General features: G+C 46.9%; 1 protein-coding gene across 7 annotated transcripts in view; it reads left to right on the top strand.

The window, feature by feature from the left end:
- Nucleotides 1–4,262: 4,262 nt before the first annotated feature.
- The window catches only part of TTC39C (tetratricopeptide repeat domain 39C), a 109,679-nt gene continuing 97,524 nt past the window's right edge, over nucleotides 4,263–16,417 (top strand). Inside the window, exons 1-2 of one of the 7 annotated variants that reach the window (XM_082417839.1) lie at nucleotides 6,211–6,320; nucleotides 12,353–12,415. Coding sequence is in view for 6 of the 7 variants with exons in the window: in XM_082417842.1 (XP_082273968.1) it covers nucleotides 6,169–6,320 (152 nt within the window). In the remaining variant the exon portion in view is untranslated. Of the gene's footprint in view, nucleotides 6,321–12,352; nucleotides 12,416–16,417 lie in introns of all 7 variants that reach the window. The other 6 variants (XM_082417842.1, XM_082417843.1, XM_082417840.1 and 3 more) reach the window with 6 other exon arrangements.

The raw sequence follows: 16,417 nt of genomic DNA, 5'->3' as shown, positions 1-16,417 counted from the left end.
CCCTGTTCTGACACAGTGAGAACACGCAGTGAGTGCCCTGTGAAAACCAGAATGTCAGGGCACCTTGCTCAGTGGTGTCCATACACTGCACAAGTAAAACCTGTGTGGATTACCCACATTGATAGAAAACTTTTTCAACTAGTTCCTTAATTTACCACGGGGAATTCAGTGGTGCTGAGTTCTCGGTTGGGGCACCCAGATTGCTAACTTAACCCCAGAGCAAAACACAAGTGATTAAATGAATAAGGCATTATTTTATATTAACAACGTGTCTCTTCTTGCAAAGATAAACCAACCATAGCTGACTGCAAAAACATGTTACACACACAGGATATATAGAAGATGCATTTTTTAAATGTTCATACTAAATATTATTGTTTTCCTTGTCCAGCCATTCAGGCAGTGTCAAAAACATATTAATGGATTATTAAAGCAAACACAATTCAGACCCAAATGAAGAACTCTAAGACCTAGATATTTTTACTTTAAACTTTTTATACCCTCTGAAGAAAATTGGCACTTCTTCCATTGGCATTAAAATAGCAAACATATGCTGTTTATATTAGAAATGGTTTAAATTAATCATCTCCATATGATGCATTTGGTTATTTAATTGCACAGGTTTTCTTGTAGCTGGATATTTCAAGATAATGATGTTGGGAAAAAAGATAATGCCATTGACAATATAAGAACAGAAGGATCCACTAGCTTTCATTAATATTAGAAAACTAATTGTATGGATTCAGATAATATCTTGCTATTACAGCTTATTCATGTGCCCACTCTTGCAGCTACTTGCCTTGAAGGTACTGATTGTCTTCATACCATAAATGGGGAAACTGAGGCTGAAAGAGGTTAAGTAAAATTGCCCCACATCACAAAGGTAATGCTTTGCAGAACCCAAATCATAGTCTATGATTTAAGCCCAATCTCCATCTCCCTACACTTCCGACTCACCATACAATTGACAAACAGGGATTGAGCACCTACTGCGTGCTCTAGACAGTCCAAGTGAACCTGACTACGCTTTATGATTTGGAACAAATCCACTCTGGGAAGCCAGTGATGAGCCGCTGCTGCTTCCACTGAAACAGATTCACATACGTGGTTATGTGAGTGGAAATGTGTCCCCTCCTTCCTCCTATAGTCATGGGAGAAGCATAGAGGTTAGAGAGAACTGAGCCATGCCATGTGTTGTCAGTTAGTGTAGGAAAGGCTTAATGTTAGCATAATAAGGCCAGGATTGTTAGTAAGAAATGGGTAACGTTAAATGAAGAGAAGGCAAATAATTTCCTTGTTTAGATAAAAATGGGGATTCCGGATAGAAATTAATCACAGTGGAAGGTATATTTGGTTTTAGGTACTCCAGGAGAAAACCCACCAGGGCACTCCCGGACCTTTTGGCACCTTTCCCCTCCCTCATCCACGGGACCAGAGCTCCTCTGCCTCGCACCCCCAACCCCCCTGTAGGACTCAGCAGACCCACAGACCTTGAAATCAGAGACAACCTCTCCCTCTATAGAGCAACAGTCGGCAGACAGAGAAGAGAAGCCGTGGACATTCACCAGAGGCTGCAGAATGCTCAAGTCATGAGAGGGACCAAGGGACAGGGAGGCTTGATTATTTCTGTAAGGAGGAGAGAGGGATGGTAGATTAGGGAACAGCAAGAACCAGTGACTAGCAAGCAGAGAGGTTAAAGGGAAGGGACGCAGGAAGAAAGGCAAAAGGAATGGGGGAGGGAGGGAGAGGGAGAGCCTCTGAAGACCAGGAGAGGACCTGAATTTCCACTCAAAGACACATCCCAATCAAGAGCTTGGACAGGAGGCCTCACTGCTTGAGCCACACAGGGTAGGAATCTAGACAGCAGCAGCACAATGATCTAAACTCTAGTAAACACCTGTTTAAGCCCCCACTGTGGTCCATTGGCTATTTGATTTGGGGAAAGACAGAGGAGAAGGTATCCAATGAGAAGGGAACGGTTTCCTGCTCCGTGGTCACTGCTGTAGTTTCCAGGGCAGCCTGAGTATCTTGTCGGAGACATCCATCCTGCTGGAGAAGCAGCCAGGTGGACCCCCATGGGTGCCCCCCTCCTTAGAGGCCAGCTAGTGATCCACCTGTGAGCAGAAAAGAAAGGAACCTGCCGCAAAGTTTTGCATATCAGCCCTTGACCTGATTTGCCTTCTAATTAAAAGCGGTTAACTAAATCTACCCTCACAAGGCTACCCGACTAAATCTGCAGTAGAGTTAAAGACTGAGTTTGATATCAAAGCTAGAGTAATATGAAAATGTAGTGACATTAATTTCCCGGCTCTCCTCCTTTTTAGAGTTCCAGACATTCTGGAAACCTGTCTTTATTTCAATTGGTAGTGCAGATTTACAAAGATACATTAAGGCATGGTTATTAGCATTTACTAAAGAATTTGAATATAACTGAAGCACAAGCAAGATTTTCTTAAAGTAATATAGTCTCTAAAGGCATTTAAAATATAATTCCAGAATCCCAAAACATGTTTAGGAAGACAAGGTTAAGGGATGTTTGTTGGTTGTCTTTCTGACATCCATTTCCTGACTTCCTTTTCCTAATAGATGTGGAATTTCCCAGCCAAGGAGTTTGGATAGAATTGGTTCCACCTCCCAGATGCTGGAGAAGGCTCTGATTGGCTTAATTCAATTATAATGCCTTTCCGCCCGCCGCCCCCACACACACACATACACACACTGATTGGTTTAAGGATGAGAACCTGACCACAGTCAGGCCAATCAAAGCCAATGTGGTTCAATTAGGGGATTTTTGTTGCAGTTAAGCATTCAAGAAGCAATGCCTTCCTACTGGATGTGAAGAGGCAAGCAGGCAGCCATGGGAGCTTCCAGCTGTTTGGGGACCAGGAGAGGAGGGCCTTCTGAGAATAGAGCCACCAAGCACCAAAATGGTAGAGCTGCGAGGTGGTCAGGGGGAGAAACTGGGTCCTAGTCATAGTGTTTCAGCCCTGGACAGCCTCATTTTGGAAAACTCCATTCATGAATCAATACATTTGCTATTCTGAGCCAATTTGGGTCAGGTTTTTCTGTTACTTGCAACCAAGACATCTTATTTTAAAAATCTACCATGTAAAGGATAATACACATGTCTAAAACTTTTCAGTGATCATTTGAACTTGGAGTTTCATTTTCATAATGAAATCTCATGAGGAACCACAAAGTACGGACAATGCCCACAAGAGGTCTATGGAAGGAAAATAGGTTCTTTCCTCCCCTTGAGAGGAAAGTGCACTGAAGACTGCATTAGTTCTGCAGAGGGTGCTGAGAATCTCGCAATTTCAAGTGCATCATGCCCTAACGTGTTCGTAATCTAGATTTTTTTTCCTTTTGTAGATAATATACACCATGACCCCTTAAATATCCATCATTAGCTGCCATTATTATCCAGTGAAGAAAGCACAATCAGCCTTAATTCCCCACCTGCTAGGTGAACCTTGGGCAGGTGTCATTGCCAACTACAGCTGCGAGCATAATTACTGGTCCGTGTGTTGTCTCCCTTCAGGATCATGGGGCCCGTTTTGAATCCTCTTTGTGTCCCTCATTACAGAGCAAATATTTGAAAACGTCCATTCATGCTGCTGCTGCTAATCTAATTGTTTTGGTATGTGGTTAAATCCAGCGTGACACGTATCTGGTGTATATTACCTGGCAGAGTTATCCTCTATCCATATTGCCCCTCCCTTGCCTATTATGGGGTGCTGGGAAGTTGCACTGGACCTTGCCTCAGTCTTTCAACAGTTTAATTTCACTAAGTCTGCGTCACTGATTGTGCTAGGTTCTTGAGATGGAACTAGCCCCACAAACATGGCTTTGAGTTTGCTCACCCCTCCCCCCATCAGCTGCAGGGTCCCAGGAATAACTTGTTAACAACACCCATGGTGCCATCAACGCCTTGACTGTTTCCCCACCTCTCCTCAAGTAATAGGGACATAGAGAACTGTGTGAGGCGGCCTTCTCCAGTTGGGGGAGTACAGGCTATCTGCTAAGTTTGGTATTGCTCTCCTGGTTTCCCTCCCTTGTTGACTAGATTGTTTCAGGGATTTGGGGGTGGATGGTTCCACAGATCCAAAGTTCAGGCAGTTTGTAAGCACTGGGCATGTTGTCAGCTCCCGTAACCACTGGCAGTATGTTCCAGTGGGGTTCCTTTCTGTGCCAGAGGCCCATGTGAGCCCCATGGATGGTATAGTACCTAAGACCCATGTTAGAGGGCCCTGCTCATCACAACATACACACACACACACACACACACACACATTTATTAAGGAACACATAGGCACCTCTATCACTGGGGATCTGGCACTCAGTGCTGGTTCAATGGAACCTATAACCTGTGGCAGTGCTGATGTTTGAAACTAACACTATTTTAAATCCAGTAGTGCTTGGATTAAAAAAAAAAATTGGTCAACTTGTCATATCCTTCTCAGAGCACATGAAGGCAATGATTCCTCCCTTACAAAGTATTATTTCCCAGGGCTGAGAATCATCCTTCATCTTGCTTCTTTTGGTGTTGTAATTTGTGGCTCCAGATGTACTCAAGAATTAGCATGGCTTTGTAACAGTTATACACGACAGCTAAGGAGTGACAACAATTCACATTACTCTTAAATTTGTATAGATGAATGTTGGGAATATAGTATGGATTGAGATATTCATGTAAGGAATGGCACAAATCACAAAACAAGTGATAGCTACTTACAGGATGAAATTATATTATTTTGTAATATTTTCTGGGATCATTTATCTTATTGATCCCATTATAATGCTGGACATGATATTTACAATTCGTGGGTTATCTCGAAACCTGAACATCGTTTTAATTTTTAAAGACAATTTCGATTGTAATTGTAAATTACAATTGTAAATGCTTTGGCAGAGCAAAGTTTCTCCAAATTGAATTTAATAAACTACACTTTAAGAACTACGACGATTTAAGAAAGGTGGTTTAATTTGACATGAATAACATAATCTTGATTGTAACAACATACATAGTGATTTTGCTAAGATAAAGGTGAGAAAAACTAATTTATGGAAAAATGACAAAAATCAATTGATGGATTGTTTGCCTCCCTAATATTACGCACACACACATCACCAGCCCATCATCAGAATTTAGTCAATAATGGCTAAATTCAGTTATCTTTGGCGTTTTACTGACATTCGGTCCTGCGGAAACCACAGCTTTTCACTTATTTTTCTCTTCCGTTGGTAAGAAAGCATAATTGTCAGGGTGAGAGTAGAACGCACAAGAACAGCTTAATTTATAACTCCTAAATATTTAGGTATATGCCATCTGGGCCACCATTTGCCTTCTTGCCCCATCTCGCAAATGCTGGTGGCGGGCCGGAGAGGGTGGGTGCCACACACCCAGGACCTCGCCGCTCCAGTTCTTCAACGCTGGGCTCGGGGCAGCTGCCGGGCAGGTGCCCGGAGGCCCCGTCCCCACCGCCCACCTCCTCGGGGATTGGCTGCCGCGGGCTAGTAGGCGGCCCAAGGGTGCGGATAAAGTTGCGGGTCTCGCGCGCGCCGCTTGCGTGGGGTTTCAGTCACTCGGGGCAAAAGCGAGGCGCGCTCTCGCTGCGGCCCGGGCGGAGTTCCCTGTCCGCTCTCCGAACCCGTCTGCCCTCTCCAGCTTCCCTGCGACTCCCGGGTCCGGCCCTTTTGGAGAAGGGGGTCAAGGGCCGGGCCCAGGGGCCTCGCTCGTGTCCGGGCAGACTCGGCGCGCTGGCCCCGGGCTGCCGCGCGAGGGGCGCGGTGTGAGGGCCCGGGGCGGCGCGCGAGGGCTGCAGGAAGCGGGGGCGGCAGCGGCTCGGCCCCGGGTCCGGTGGGGTAGAGACACCCGGAAACGGATTCCGTTTCGGTGGCGGCGCGAGCCGCGCGCCTCGGAGGAGACGGGCGGGCGGCTGCTGAGTAATCCCCGCGGCGGCGGGAGGCGGCGGCCTGGGCGCCCACGTCCCCCGCCGCGCTGCAGCTGGACCCGGGCTCCTCCCTCCGCGCCCCGCCCGCCGCGCCCCTCCCCCGCGCCCGCTCCGGCGCGCTCCGGGCAGGTAGAGCCGGGCTCCGGGCGCGCGCGGGGGCCGCAGCAGCTGCTACCCCACCTCGCCTCGGCCCTGCGCAGAGCCTCGCGCGCCCATGGCTGGCTCAGAGCAGCAGCGGCCGCGGCGGCGGGACGACGGAGACTCGGCGGCGGCACCCCTGCAGGACGCGGAGCTGGCCCTAGCCGGCATCAACATGCTGCTCAACAACGGCTTTAGGGAGTCGGACCAGCTTTTCAAACAATACAGGTGACTGACGCGCCCCGCTCCCCCGCCCGGCACGCGCACCTCGGGGCCGGCTCGCGCGCTTCCCTTTGCGGCCCGTCTCAGAAGCCCCCACCCCCTCCCGTCGGTCAGTGATCCTTGGCCCTGTCGCCTTTCCCCGTGTCTTGTCCTTCTGCCTGAGCTGCAGCCGGCGCCTCTGCCACATCTCCCCTTCCGCCTCCACCCCTGCTCCGTGGTCCTTTCTCTCCGAGGGACTCGCCGCGTGTCCTCCCGGCTCCTGCTCTCTTCCCTCACTTTCTCCCGGCCTCGCCCTCCAAGAGGGGCGCCCGGTGTTTGTCCGATTCTCTCTCATGGCTCGCCTCCCCCGCCGCCGGGTCCGGAGCCCGCTGGCTTTGAGACCTGGGACCGGATGCGATTTGAGGCAGCCGCGAGCCAGGGACTTGCAGGGTTGTGACTCCGGCTAGCGTGCTGCCTTTGTGACACGGACCACACCAGCTGCATCGTGCCTGTTTTTTGTGCCTCGCGTTACTTTGCATCGTTGTGCATTGCAAACGCTTTCCTTGTTTGAAAACAGATATGCATAACTGCCTGGCCGTGCAGGAATTAAAAAAAAAAAAAAACCGAACTCTGCTTACTCACCTCTCTCTGCCTTTCTTCTAAAACTCAGTCCCCAAAATGAGTTGCTAATGCCTTTCAAGCGAGCGAATTTATGATGGATTTCTCTAACTTAAAGGTAGAAGAAAATGGAGGGATTCTAAATATACGGAAGAGTGGGAGGAAGCACACGTGTGTTCAGTTAATTTTTTATTCCTCTTTTTAAAAAATGAAGCAAAAGAACTGAAACCTGGTTGCTTTCTCGTGGGTGTGGGAGGAGCCTTCAATTTCTTTGGGGAGCAGAAGCATCCGCTTTCTGGTTTAGGAAGCAAGTTTGTGATTTGTCCTTCTAGTGTTGACAAGACTCAAGGATGTTGATTAGTAGCTTCCCTGTAAATGTTTAAGGGCCAGTTGCTGCATTTCTTTAGAGCCGGTGGTCTGGTAGGAATTAGAGGACCAAACCAAATGTGCAGCTGTGATTGAGAGCCACGGTCTGTAAGCAAATGAGGGACGGTGGGATACAGACGCCTGAAGTTTTCAGACTTAAAAGAATGGTGGTTTCTTCCGGTGGGAGCTTCCACATGCTTAATGGCAAAGCAAGTTATCTCACAACTATAAACTTTTCACTGAGACATTTTACTTTTAAATCAGTTTTTTAAAAAAATCTGCAAATGGAAACTTCTTAGCTTTATTCAGAACATTTTATTTTTAAAGCATTCAGTCTGATTTCAAGCCAGAGTTTCATCAAGGATTTCCAGAGGATAGATTTAAGAGACTCGTCTCACAGTGTCTCCTGTAGCTTTTTTTTAGCCATCTGAGAATGTATTTCATGAAAAAAAGTTTCATTTACTGTGCTTTGACTCTTTAAAGACATAGGAATTGATGTTGTATCAGAGAGGAGTGGAGAAAGTCTCAGAGTCAAGTTTATTTTCTTCAGTTGCTGATCAAGATACGGCGCTTGCATATTTCAACACTTCTTGCCTTGAAATGTTCTGTTACTTATTTTAATGATCTTCTTTTCCCTCTAAAGTGCTTTAACATACTTAAATTACTACCTCATGGTTCCCATATATTGAAAGCATGAACTAAGTCATTTTGCCTCATCTAGCCACCTCTGTATGCACTGTTGCTAGAGGGCAAATTTTGAGCGATAGGAAAGCTCTTCTCACAGCAAGGGCGGGAAAGATACACCTTGAAAGGTGTTTCTCTGTGGGTGTTGGGGCCGGGGGGAGGGGTCGGGGGGGTGCTTACGCTGGATAGCTAGGAGTTGTAGCTGTCTGCTTATATTTTGAAACGGGAACCGAGGATAAAAGAACAAGATACTGTAGTGTGTCTTCTCTGCTAAGCACAGTGCCAGGCGCATTCCCTTATATTCTCACTATTCCAGTGACAACAAAAGAGTGAGGTGTATTTTATCATGACAGTGTTGTAACGAGGCACTCAAGTCTCTGTGTTTAGCGTGGCCCAGGACACAAGCCCTGGTTCTAAATCCAGGGCTCTTTTCATTAAGCCATTCCTGTCTGTCCTGCCTAATTGATTATATTTTGTAATTTGCCCTGTGACCTTGTTTTCCAGCAACTTAAACTGTTCTTAGGAGTGGATAATGGTAGCATTAATCCTATCAGCTGTCCGGCAACCAGGGCTGCCATCCTAGTTGTCCACTTTTTGTAGCTGCTGACTTTGGTTTCTTAATTCGCTTACTTGCCTATAAAATGGGAATCGCGCACACCTGTAGGGTGGTGGTTAGTATTAAAAGAATTCACGGCAGCTGGCACCGCGTAAGCGCTCAATAAACACTAAGTAGCTTTTGTACCTGATGTCTTCCTCACTATTATCGTGCTTTCTTCTTGATGGCATAGTTTGAATAGAAGACAAAATGTCCTGAATGCAGGTAGCCTTTCTATTTAAAGTTAGCCTCACATAACGCATTTGAAAGACTTGGGTCCTATTATGCATTGGGACACTTCTCTTCCAGTTCCAGAGTCGAATGGCCAGCTGGAAAACCCAGCAGTGATTTCGTAAGTGTTTGAGGAACACCTCTAGCTCAGTTTCTCTACAGAAGATAGAACAATTAGATTATCTCTTTTCTTAGGATTCTTTTGTCACCACCCTTCCCATTGTAGTAAAAATTCCAGAATCCTATCGTTAGTTTAACAATAGAAACATTTTGTGCCTAGTGTAACAATAACACTTTAAGAAACTTAAAGCAAGAAGGTCACTTTCTCTTGCCACGTTACTAGGATGATAAAAGTTTCACCAACAGCTGCCTAATGAGAAAATGGTTACTTGGCCATTCTGAATTAATGGAAAGCCGGGATTGTATAATTCAGATATTGTACATATAGGAGTTAAAAATATATGCACAGTAGAGGCTTTCTTTTGAGATATGAGACTCCGTAGTTGGGATTTCAAAATGTAGCTGCCACTTCTGTTGTAACTATAGTAGTGTAACAGGCTACGCTGTTGTTGATGCTCAGCCCCCGTCATGCACTTGGAGATGTGTTCCCAGGGGTTGGGGCACATTGGTGCTGCTTTAAGCCCAGGGGTATACCTTTGTAAGTTCGTCATCCTGACCATCTGAAATCACATTCCTCGTGTTGGTCGGGGGGCTCAGTGCTCTCATTCAGCAGTGTTCACTCCATCTCCCACACACATACACACACTCACTGTTAACGACGTTCATGTGTGTGACACACACTCAGACCTGTAGGTACTCAGGCTCGTGATAAAAGATAGGCTGTGGTTATGTGCACGAGACAGGCACTAGGTTTTCCGGTGTTGAGGTGCAGGTTAAGATTGGCTGGTGGGGAGGCTGGGAGACGTAGCCTGTAGGACTGGAGAGAAGGAATGTGTAGCCCAGCTTGAAGGAAAATTTTCCAGAGGATCTGTTGCTGAGCGCCATGATGGGGTGAAAGTGAGTAAGTTGAAGGAGAAGGAGTTGAGGTGGGGGAGGGGAGGAGAGGAGAACGTGAGCGGAGGTGGGTGGAAATGGAACTCTGGGAGAGGAGATGTGAAATGGCTTCTGGAGAAGGAGGGTGAGAGCTGCCAGCTGATTAGTGTTATTTGATTGTCACGTTGGATGGTTTTTCTACACTTGATTTTTCTCAGATCCGCTGGTTGGTCCATGTTTGCTGGGAGTCAGCTCTGCCTTTCAGGGTTTTTAGTTAACTCATGCTCTCCGATGACTGTCATCCTTCACAGTGTGGCCGTCACATCTGTAATTAACACCTGGCTCCTTGGGCCTCAGGATCCTAATGTCACCATCTTTTTGGCTTGAGATACTACTTTTTTAATGGAAGGACTAGTAGAGGTGAAACACACTGAACTCTGAGGAGAACAGAAGACATTTGGAGCTCCTGGCCCAAAGAGCTTTGTGGTTCTTATTTCATAAGCGTGGCATTTCCTGTCTCTCCTCCCCTTCAGGTCACCATCTCCATCTGCTTTAACTGACCCTAAAACATCTGCATTGTTTACCCCTGCCAACATGACTACGACTTTCTGGCTGTAGATATTATTAAAAAGCTCTGTTTGGTCATTGTCAACTCAAACAAAAAGCATGTAATGGTTAAAGTGAATGATCACTGATGATAAATATGCATAAAGAAGGTCTTGATATAGAATTAGTGCATAGTCGGTATTACGAATTGTGATATTTTTCTTTTCCACTTTATTTTAAAGTATGAAAATGGCGAAAATGTATTAAAAACAAAAAGCAAGAAAAATTCATGGTAACGTGTATGTTTAAAATGAATGTATGGATCCTAAATTGTTTAACACAGTTTATGGTACATCTGACCAAGCAGTATGACACGTGGCCTTATTTGTGAGCGTGTTGATTATGGAGCCAGTCTTACCATAGAGATGGCTCAGTATAATCCAGGGATTGCAGACTAGGCCCCGTGGGCCAAATCTGGCTGGCTGGTTTTGTAAATAAAGTTTTATTGGGACACAGCCAGACTCGCTTATTTATGTATCTTCTCTGTGAATAGCTATGCAGAGCCTACAGCCTGCAAAGCCTAAAATATTGACTCTCCAGTCCCTTACAGAAAGAGTTTGATGACCCCTGGTACAAACCATAGTTCTCCCTGGAAAAACTTAAAAGGCTTGTGTAACTGAGCCAGTAGGCGTCTGAACCTCTTGTGTGCCCAGCACTGTGTCAGGTACTCTGGACGCCAGGGAGAGCTTGCCGGCTGCCCTTGTTTTCTGCATGATCTGGCTGCTCCCAGAGCCAGGGTGCCTGGGCCTCGCTGCCAGAGTCCCTGGAGAGTCCATAGGTGCAGAAATGCAGGAAGAGGAGAAGCGGTGGAAAGCAGAAATGGTGTAGGGGAACTGGCGGCAGGGAGGAAACTCAGCTGCTGCCTTTTTCCATCCTCCTCAGCTCAGCAGTGTATTTGTAAAAAGGCTGATTCCCCCCCCCCCCCCAACTATTGCACTGTCTGAAAAGATCCCAATTAAAGATTCATTTGGCTTAATTGGAATTTTTTTTTAAAAATGCAGCTGCCTGTAGGATAACGGGAGAGTTTAAATACGAAATTGTCAGAAAAAAGTGACCACCTGTACCGTGGGGATGGGGTGGCCTGAGGTGCTCTTTCTTCTCGTTACACGGAACACCCTGTGGACCCCCAAACACACCATTGTGTTTCAGGGCTTAGACAGTTTGTACAGACTTTTTAGCTCCTAAAATCCCGTTTTTCACACCCCAGTCTCCTCTGCCAGGGTCACCCTCCTACTTACCCAGCAACAGCAGGGGGGGCGGGGAATTTGAAGAGGCCCATGCTGAGAACTCCAGGAGAGGAGAGAGGATAAGAGAAGCACAGAAAGTAGATGGCTGTTATTTCAAAACTTTGTTTAGCACCGCCTCTGCCCCGTGCAAGGGGCTGGGGTTCCCCGGGGAGGAACTCATCTCCGTCTTAGACTTTTTCCTCCACTTACTACGTCCCTTAAATTTGCAGTACGCTGTTCAGCTGGTAACAGAGGTCCGGCTTGGGATTGAATAGGTCTTTGTGGGCTAACCTGGGGATCCAGTCACCACTTGAAGCCTTGTTATTCGGAGAAATGCATCCCAGTTTCTGAACAAGTGACTTTGCATGCATGTTTTTTGAGGTATAGTTGTCATGCAACACCCTAGTTTCAGGTGTGCAGCATGATGATGTGATGTTTGTATATGTTGTGCAGTGATCACCACAATAAGTCTAGTTAACACTTGTCACCATACATAGTTACAAACACATGTTCTAGAAAGCTGTTCGTAAATTTGCTGTCTAGATGTGTGTGAATGACTTCTGACGTCTGATTTGAAGATGGAGACTGGGTTCTTCTTTGTGTGTAAAGGTGGTTGCTGGTTGGCCGTCTCCGCCCTTTTCCCCCTAGCTAAGGTTGCTTTCTCCATCTCTTCCTTCTTGCTCAAGAATTTCAGAACACAAGAAATAGATGTACAACAGGGAGTTACTCTTGTCTTACAGGAAAATGGTCCGTTATGATGGAGAAAGCCCTTAGAGAAGGTCCACCGTGTGCAGGACACAAAGGTGAGAAGTGTTTCCCTGCTTCGAGCAGGCATTGCTCACTTAATACCTTTAAATCTGCTGCAGGAAGAGTCTCAGTCTTTAACACTCAGTCTTATCCAAGCTGTAATATCTGTGAAATCACTGGTTTAGGTAACTTATTTTTCCTAACGATGCATCAAAATAAACACGTAATGGTAAATACTAGGTGGTACTTTCTCTGTGCCAGGCCGCACGTCAGCACTCCCCGTGTGTTAATCCTCACTTTATCCTCCCCACAGCTCTGTGAGGTGTGCTCTTGTCACCTCCCTCTTACGGGGGGCTGGGGGGAAGCACAGTGACATTGGATGACCTGCCCAAGGTTTCACAGTAAGTGGGAGAGCTGGCTTTGAACCCAGGGTGTCCGGCTGTAGAGCCTGGGTGTTTAACCCCAGCACTACACTATCTCGCTTCTGTAGCTCTTACACTATGAGGAGTTTACCTGTGTGCTGCTAATGTCATTTTGGGGTTAGTTTCCCCAGAAATCTGCAAACCACACTCTGATCCCCACAGGTGATCTGATAAACCACCAGAGAGGTCTGTCCGCGGGGAGTGTGTCACCCGAGCTTTAGATGCTCTGTGGCTCCCAGCTGGCCTCAGGATGAAGTCCGAGGTCTTGGCTTGGCATAGGATGTGCCCTGATCTGTCCTGTCTGCTTCCCTGCCTCCCTCCTGCCTCTTTCTAGGTCCCTTCCAAGTTAGTCATGCTGGAGACTTTGGTGTTATCTAACTAGTTCTGACTGGTCATTCAAGACACAGCTCAGATTTCCATGAGAAGGCGGTGGCGCTCCTGCAGCATCCTTCCGCCTCTTTATCCAGCACTGTGATGTACGGGCATCGTTTACACGGCTGCCTGTCTGGGCCAGAGGGCCGAGATGGGTAGACTTCTCGTCGGGTGGTCCTGACCTTCCTGAGGTCGCTGCGGTAATGTGGGGTCCAAGAGGCTTTATAGGCATGTCAGCTCCCCTTTATTTGCACGTGCAGCCCAGGGGCAGTGCCCTTTAGGAGCCTTGATTCCTCAAACCCCTCCTGCATTCTGATGTGCAGTGGACATGTCTGGACCCAGTGGAGGGGCTCCGAGCAGCCCCTGAACTGATGCTCAGCTTCTCAAAACGCAGGTAGCAGGACTCCTGTCTGGCTCTTCAGCCTCTTCCCTTTGGTGCATCCAGGCTGCCTAGTGCATAGTGTGGGGCGATGGGCAGCAGAGCTGCCGCCAAGCACATGCTAGTCTTGACAGGTGCCATCAAAGGGAAATCGGAGGCTCCGATGAGGTCTCCTGCTTCTGAAGTGGCCATGGGTCTCAGCTGCACCTGGCCTGGGCAGGTGTAACTCTGGACATCGTAGCTCTTCGACCGAGCTGTCCTCCACCCCATGTTGTCTCTGGTCAGGCAGAGGCCTACCCTCACTGGCCAGCCCTTGCACTGCTCCCATCAGCCTCCCCCGGCGCTCTGCGTTACCCCGGGTGGTGGCGGCATGACGTGCTGGTGTTACTTGCCTCTCTCTGGCAGGAGTCTAGCTTCTCGACTCCACGATCCCTGTCCTGAATTTCAGGAAGAACTGGTCTCTGGAAGAACTTGGAGGTTGGGAGGGGAAGCTTTCCAGACGGATGGCTCTCGAGTCTCTCAAATCTAATGCCCTTTCTTTGTAACAGATATAATATTGTGTAATTCCCCTTCTGTGATCCTAAAATGAAATTGACAGATGAAATGACCTGTCCACACATACAATGTCTAAAAGTCAGTAGAATGCCCAAATAGTATCATAAAGGAGAAGTAAAAAGAAATTCATAACACAAAATTACATGTATTTCAAAATGTAAATGCTCAGCACACCTTCATCAGAAGACGAACTAGTTAGGTGCTTGCACCAGTGTACAGTGAATAAATTTGGATTTAAGAGATGGTCAGAAGCCATTCCATAGTAGAAAAATGAGAGAGTAGATACACTTGACATAAAAGAAGTAACAGATGACACTTTTCTGTGTCTGTTAAGAGAAAACGGGGAAACAGCCTTAAGTGAAGTAGCATAATATGCCAAGGCAAACCACGGACTGTTGACGTGGAGAAAATGAGGAAGCATTTTTGCAGTGAACCAGGCTGCCCGTGTCAGGGTATTGTCAGCATAATTAATTCCCTGCGTTAGGACGTGGGATGTGTGCTGACAAAGCGTCTCAGAAAACAGATCTCCCATCTCTAAATCCCTCCCCAAACCCAGTACTTTGGAGACCAAAGCCCTTAATAGATTTCTAGGATTTGAGGATGAATTGGAAAAAGTTTATAGGGAAGTTGGGATGGGGGGTGGGATGGGAGGTGTGTCACCCCAAGGACAGTATCAGAGTAAGGTAGAAAAATAAGAAACCCCAAATAAATAAATTCTCTGTGCAGTTCTCCTGATATAAATTTCACTGTGCTACAGATTCTTAATAGATGGCAAAAATGAAATTTATTAATGAAAATCCTTAGTATCCAGTATTTCATGGGTCTTTAATAACTTGGCTTTAAATATATGTAAAGGAGTTTTCAACATCCCTTTGAAATTCTGGCATGTGATAGCTGCAGACGCGGGCTAGTGTAGCTGTGGTGTGTTGGCAGCTCAGATACCGCAAGCAGTGTGGCTTTACTGACATAGTTTTCTACAGTTGTGAACAGATCTTGAGAAAGGGTATATTTAAACAAGGACAGAATGATTTTGTGCTTGTAAGTCAGTGGCAGTGGATTTTAGAACTAAATAATGGAAAACAGTTTCATACACGTGGATTTCCAGACCTTCAGAGGTTGTGTGGGATATGGGGTGATACTTGGGACTCTCATGCACATTGAGGATGTCTGGGGTCCTTGGCCCATTCTGCTGCCGTCATCGTGTCACCCCAAAACGGCCCCCACGGATTTCCAGAACACCTCCATTGAGAGGTACTGGGCTTGGGGTGTAGGGCTCAAGATCAGGTTCGGTCTCTGCAGCTGAAATCCTGGGGCCGCTGGGAGCAGCAGGAAGGGGAGGCAAGCCCCGGCTGGCAGGGCTGCTGCAGAGGGTACGTGCTGGAGGAGGCAGTGCCCCCAGTGTGTCTGTGACCCTGGGTGCGAGGGCAGAGCGCATGGTGGGGTTTCTACAGTGTTGGCCTCACCGGTTGCTGCCTCTAAACGCCAGCGTTTCCAGGTCACACACGGCTGCTTCTAGGGCTCTTAGAGCTCCGGGAAGGGATGTCAGCGCAGGTTCTTCTGTCCCTCCAGGGGGATGGAGAACCACTGGGGCCCCTTCCCTTCTTTATTCTCATTGCGGAGCCAGCATGCAGGACCTGTGTCTTTCCAGCCTCAACCACGCCATCAACTGCATCCCATAGTATGTGTTAGCTCAACCTGTTTTTTACATGCTTGATTGCACCATTGTATTCCTTCTGGGTGGAGCTTTTCTAGGACATGAATCTGAGCATGATGCGTCTCTTTCTGGCTTCCCATGGTTAATAAGCATTATTTGCTGTTCTTCCCACTTTGGCCTCCTTATCTAGATAGACGCCTTTTGCTTCGGAATTCACTTCCTTGCCTCATGGCTACAGCAGCCCTCCTTCAGGTTTTACTTCCATGATGTAAGTCATTCACCAGATAAACAGATTTTTAAATGTTTGTATCACTTCATCTCTATTAAGTAAAATTTTTGGTACTATTCTAACTGGACAGAAAATGAGGGAAAATGACATTTTGTATTCAAATCCAAGTTGAATTTACTAAATGACAGAAATTTGGGTTTTGAGAGGCAATTGGATTAAATGGAAATCCATGCTGCATGGCCGCTGTGGGACTGCTTCCAGGATAATGAGTCACTGTCAAGGCTTCAAGTGCTTTTACCCCCTTCATTTTGAATAGTGAATTGCAGAATCTCTAGTTATGTATTACTGTCAGCTCATCTCTGGAGCAAAAAGGAACTTGATATCTTTGTGTCTTGTTAATCATGCTCACCCTCAAATTTATTGGGGTCTAAAATAAAGAAGCACGTT

This window comes from Balaenoptera physalus, assembly GCF_965194825.1.
Source record: "Balaenoptera physalus genome assembly, chromosome: 12".
NCBI lineage: Eukaryota > Metazoa > Chordata > Mammalia > Artiodactyla > Balaenopteridae > Balaenoptera > Balaenoptera physalus.
The sequence above is the reverse complement of the archived record's forward strand: the minus strand, read 5'-3'. Positions and strand labels throughout refer to the sequence as shown.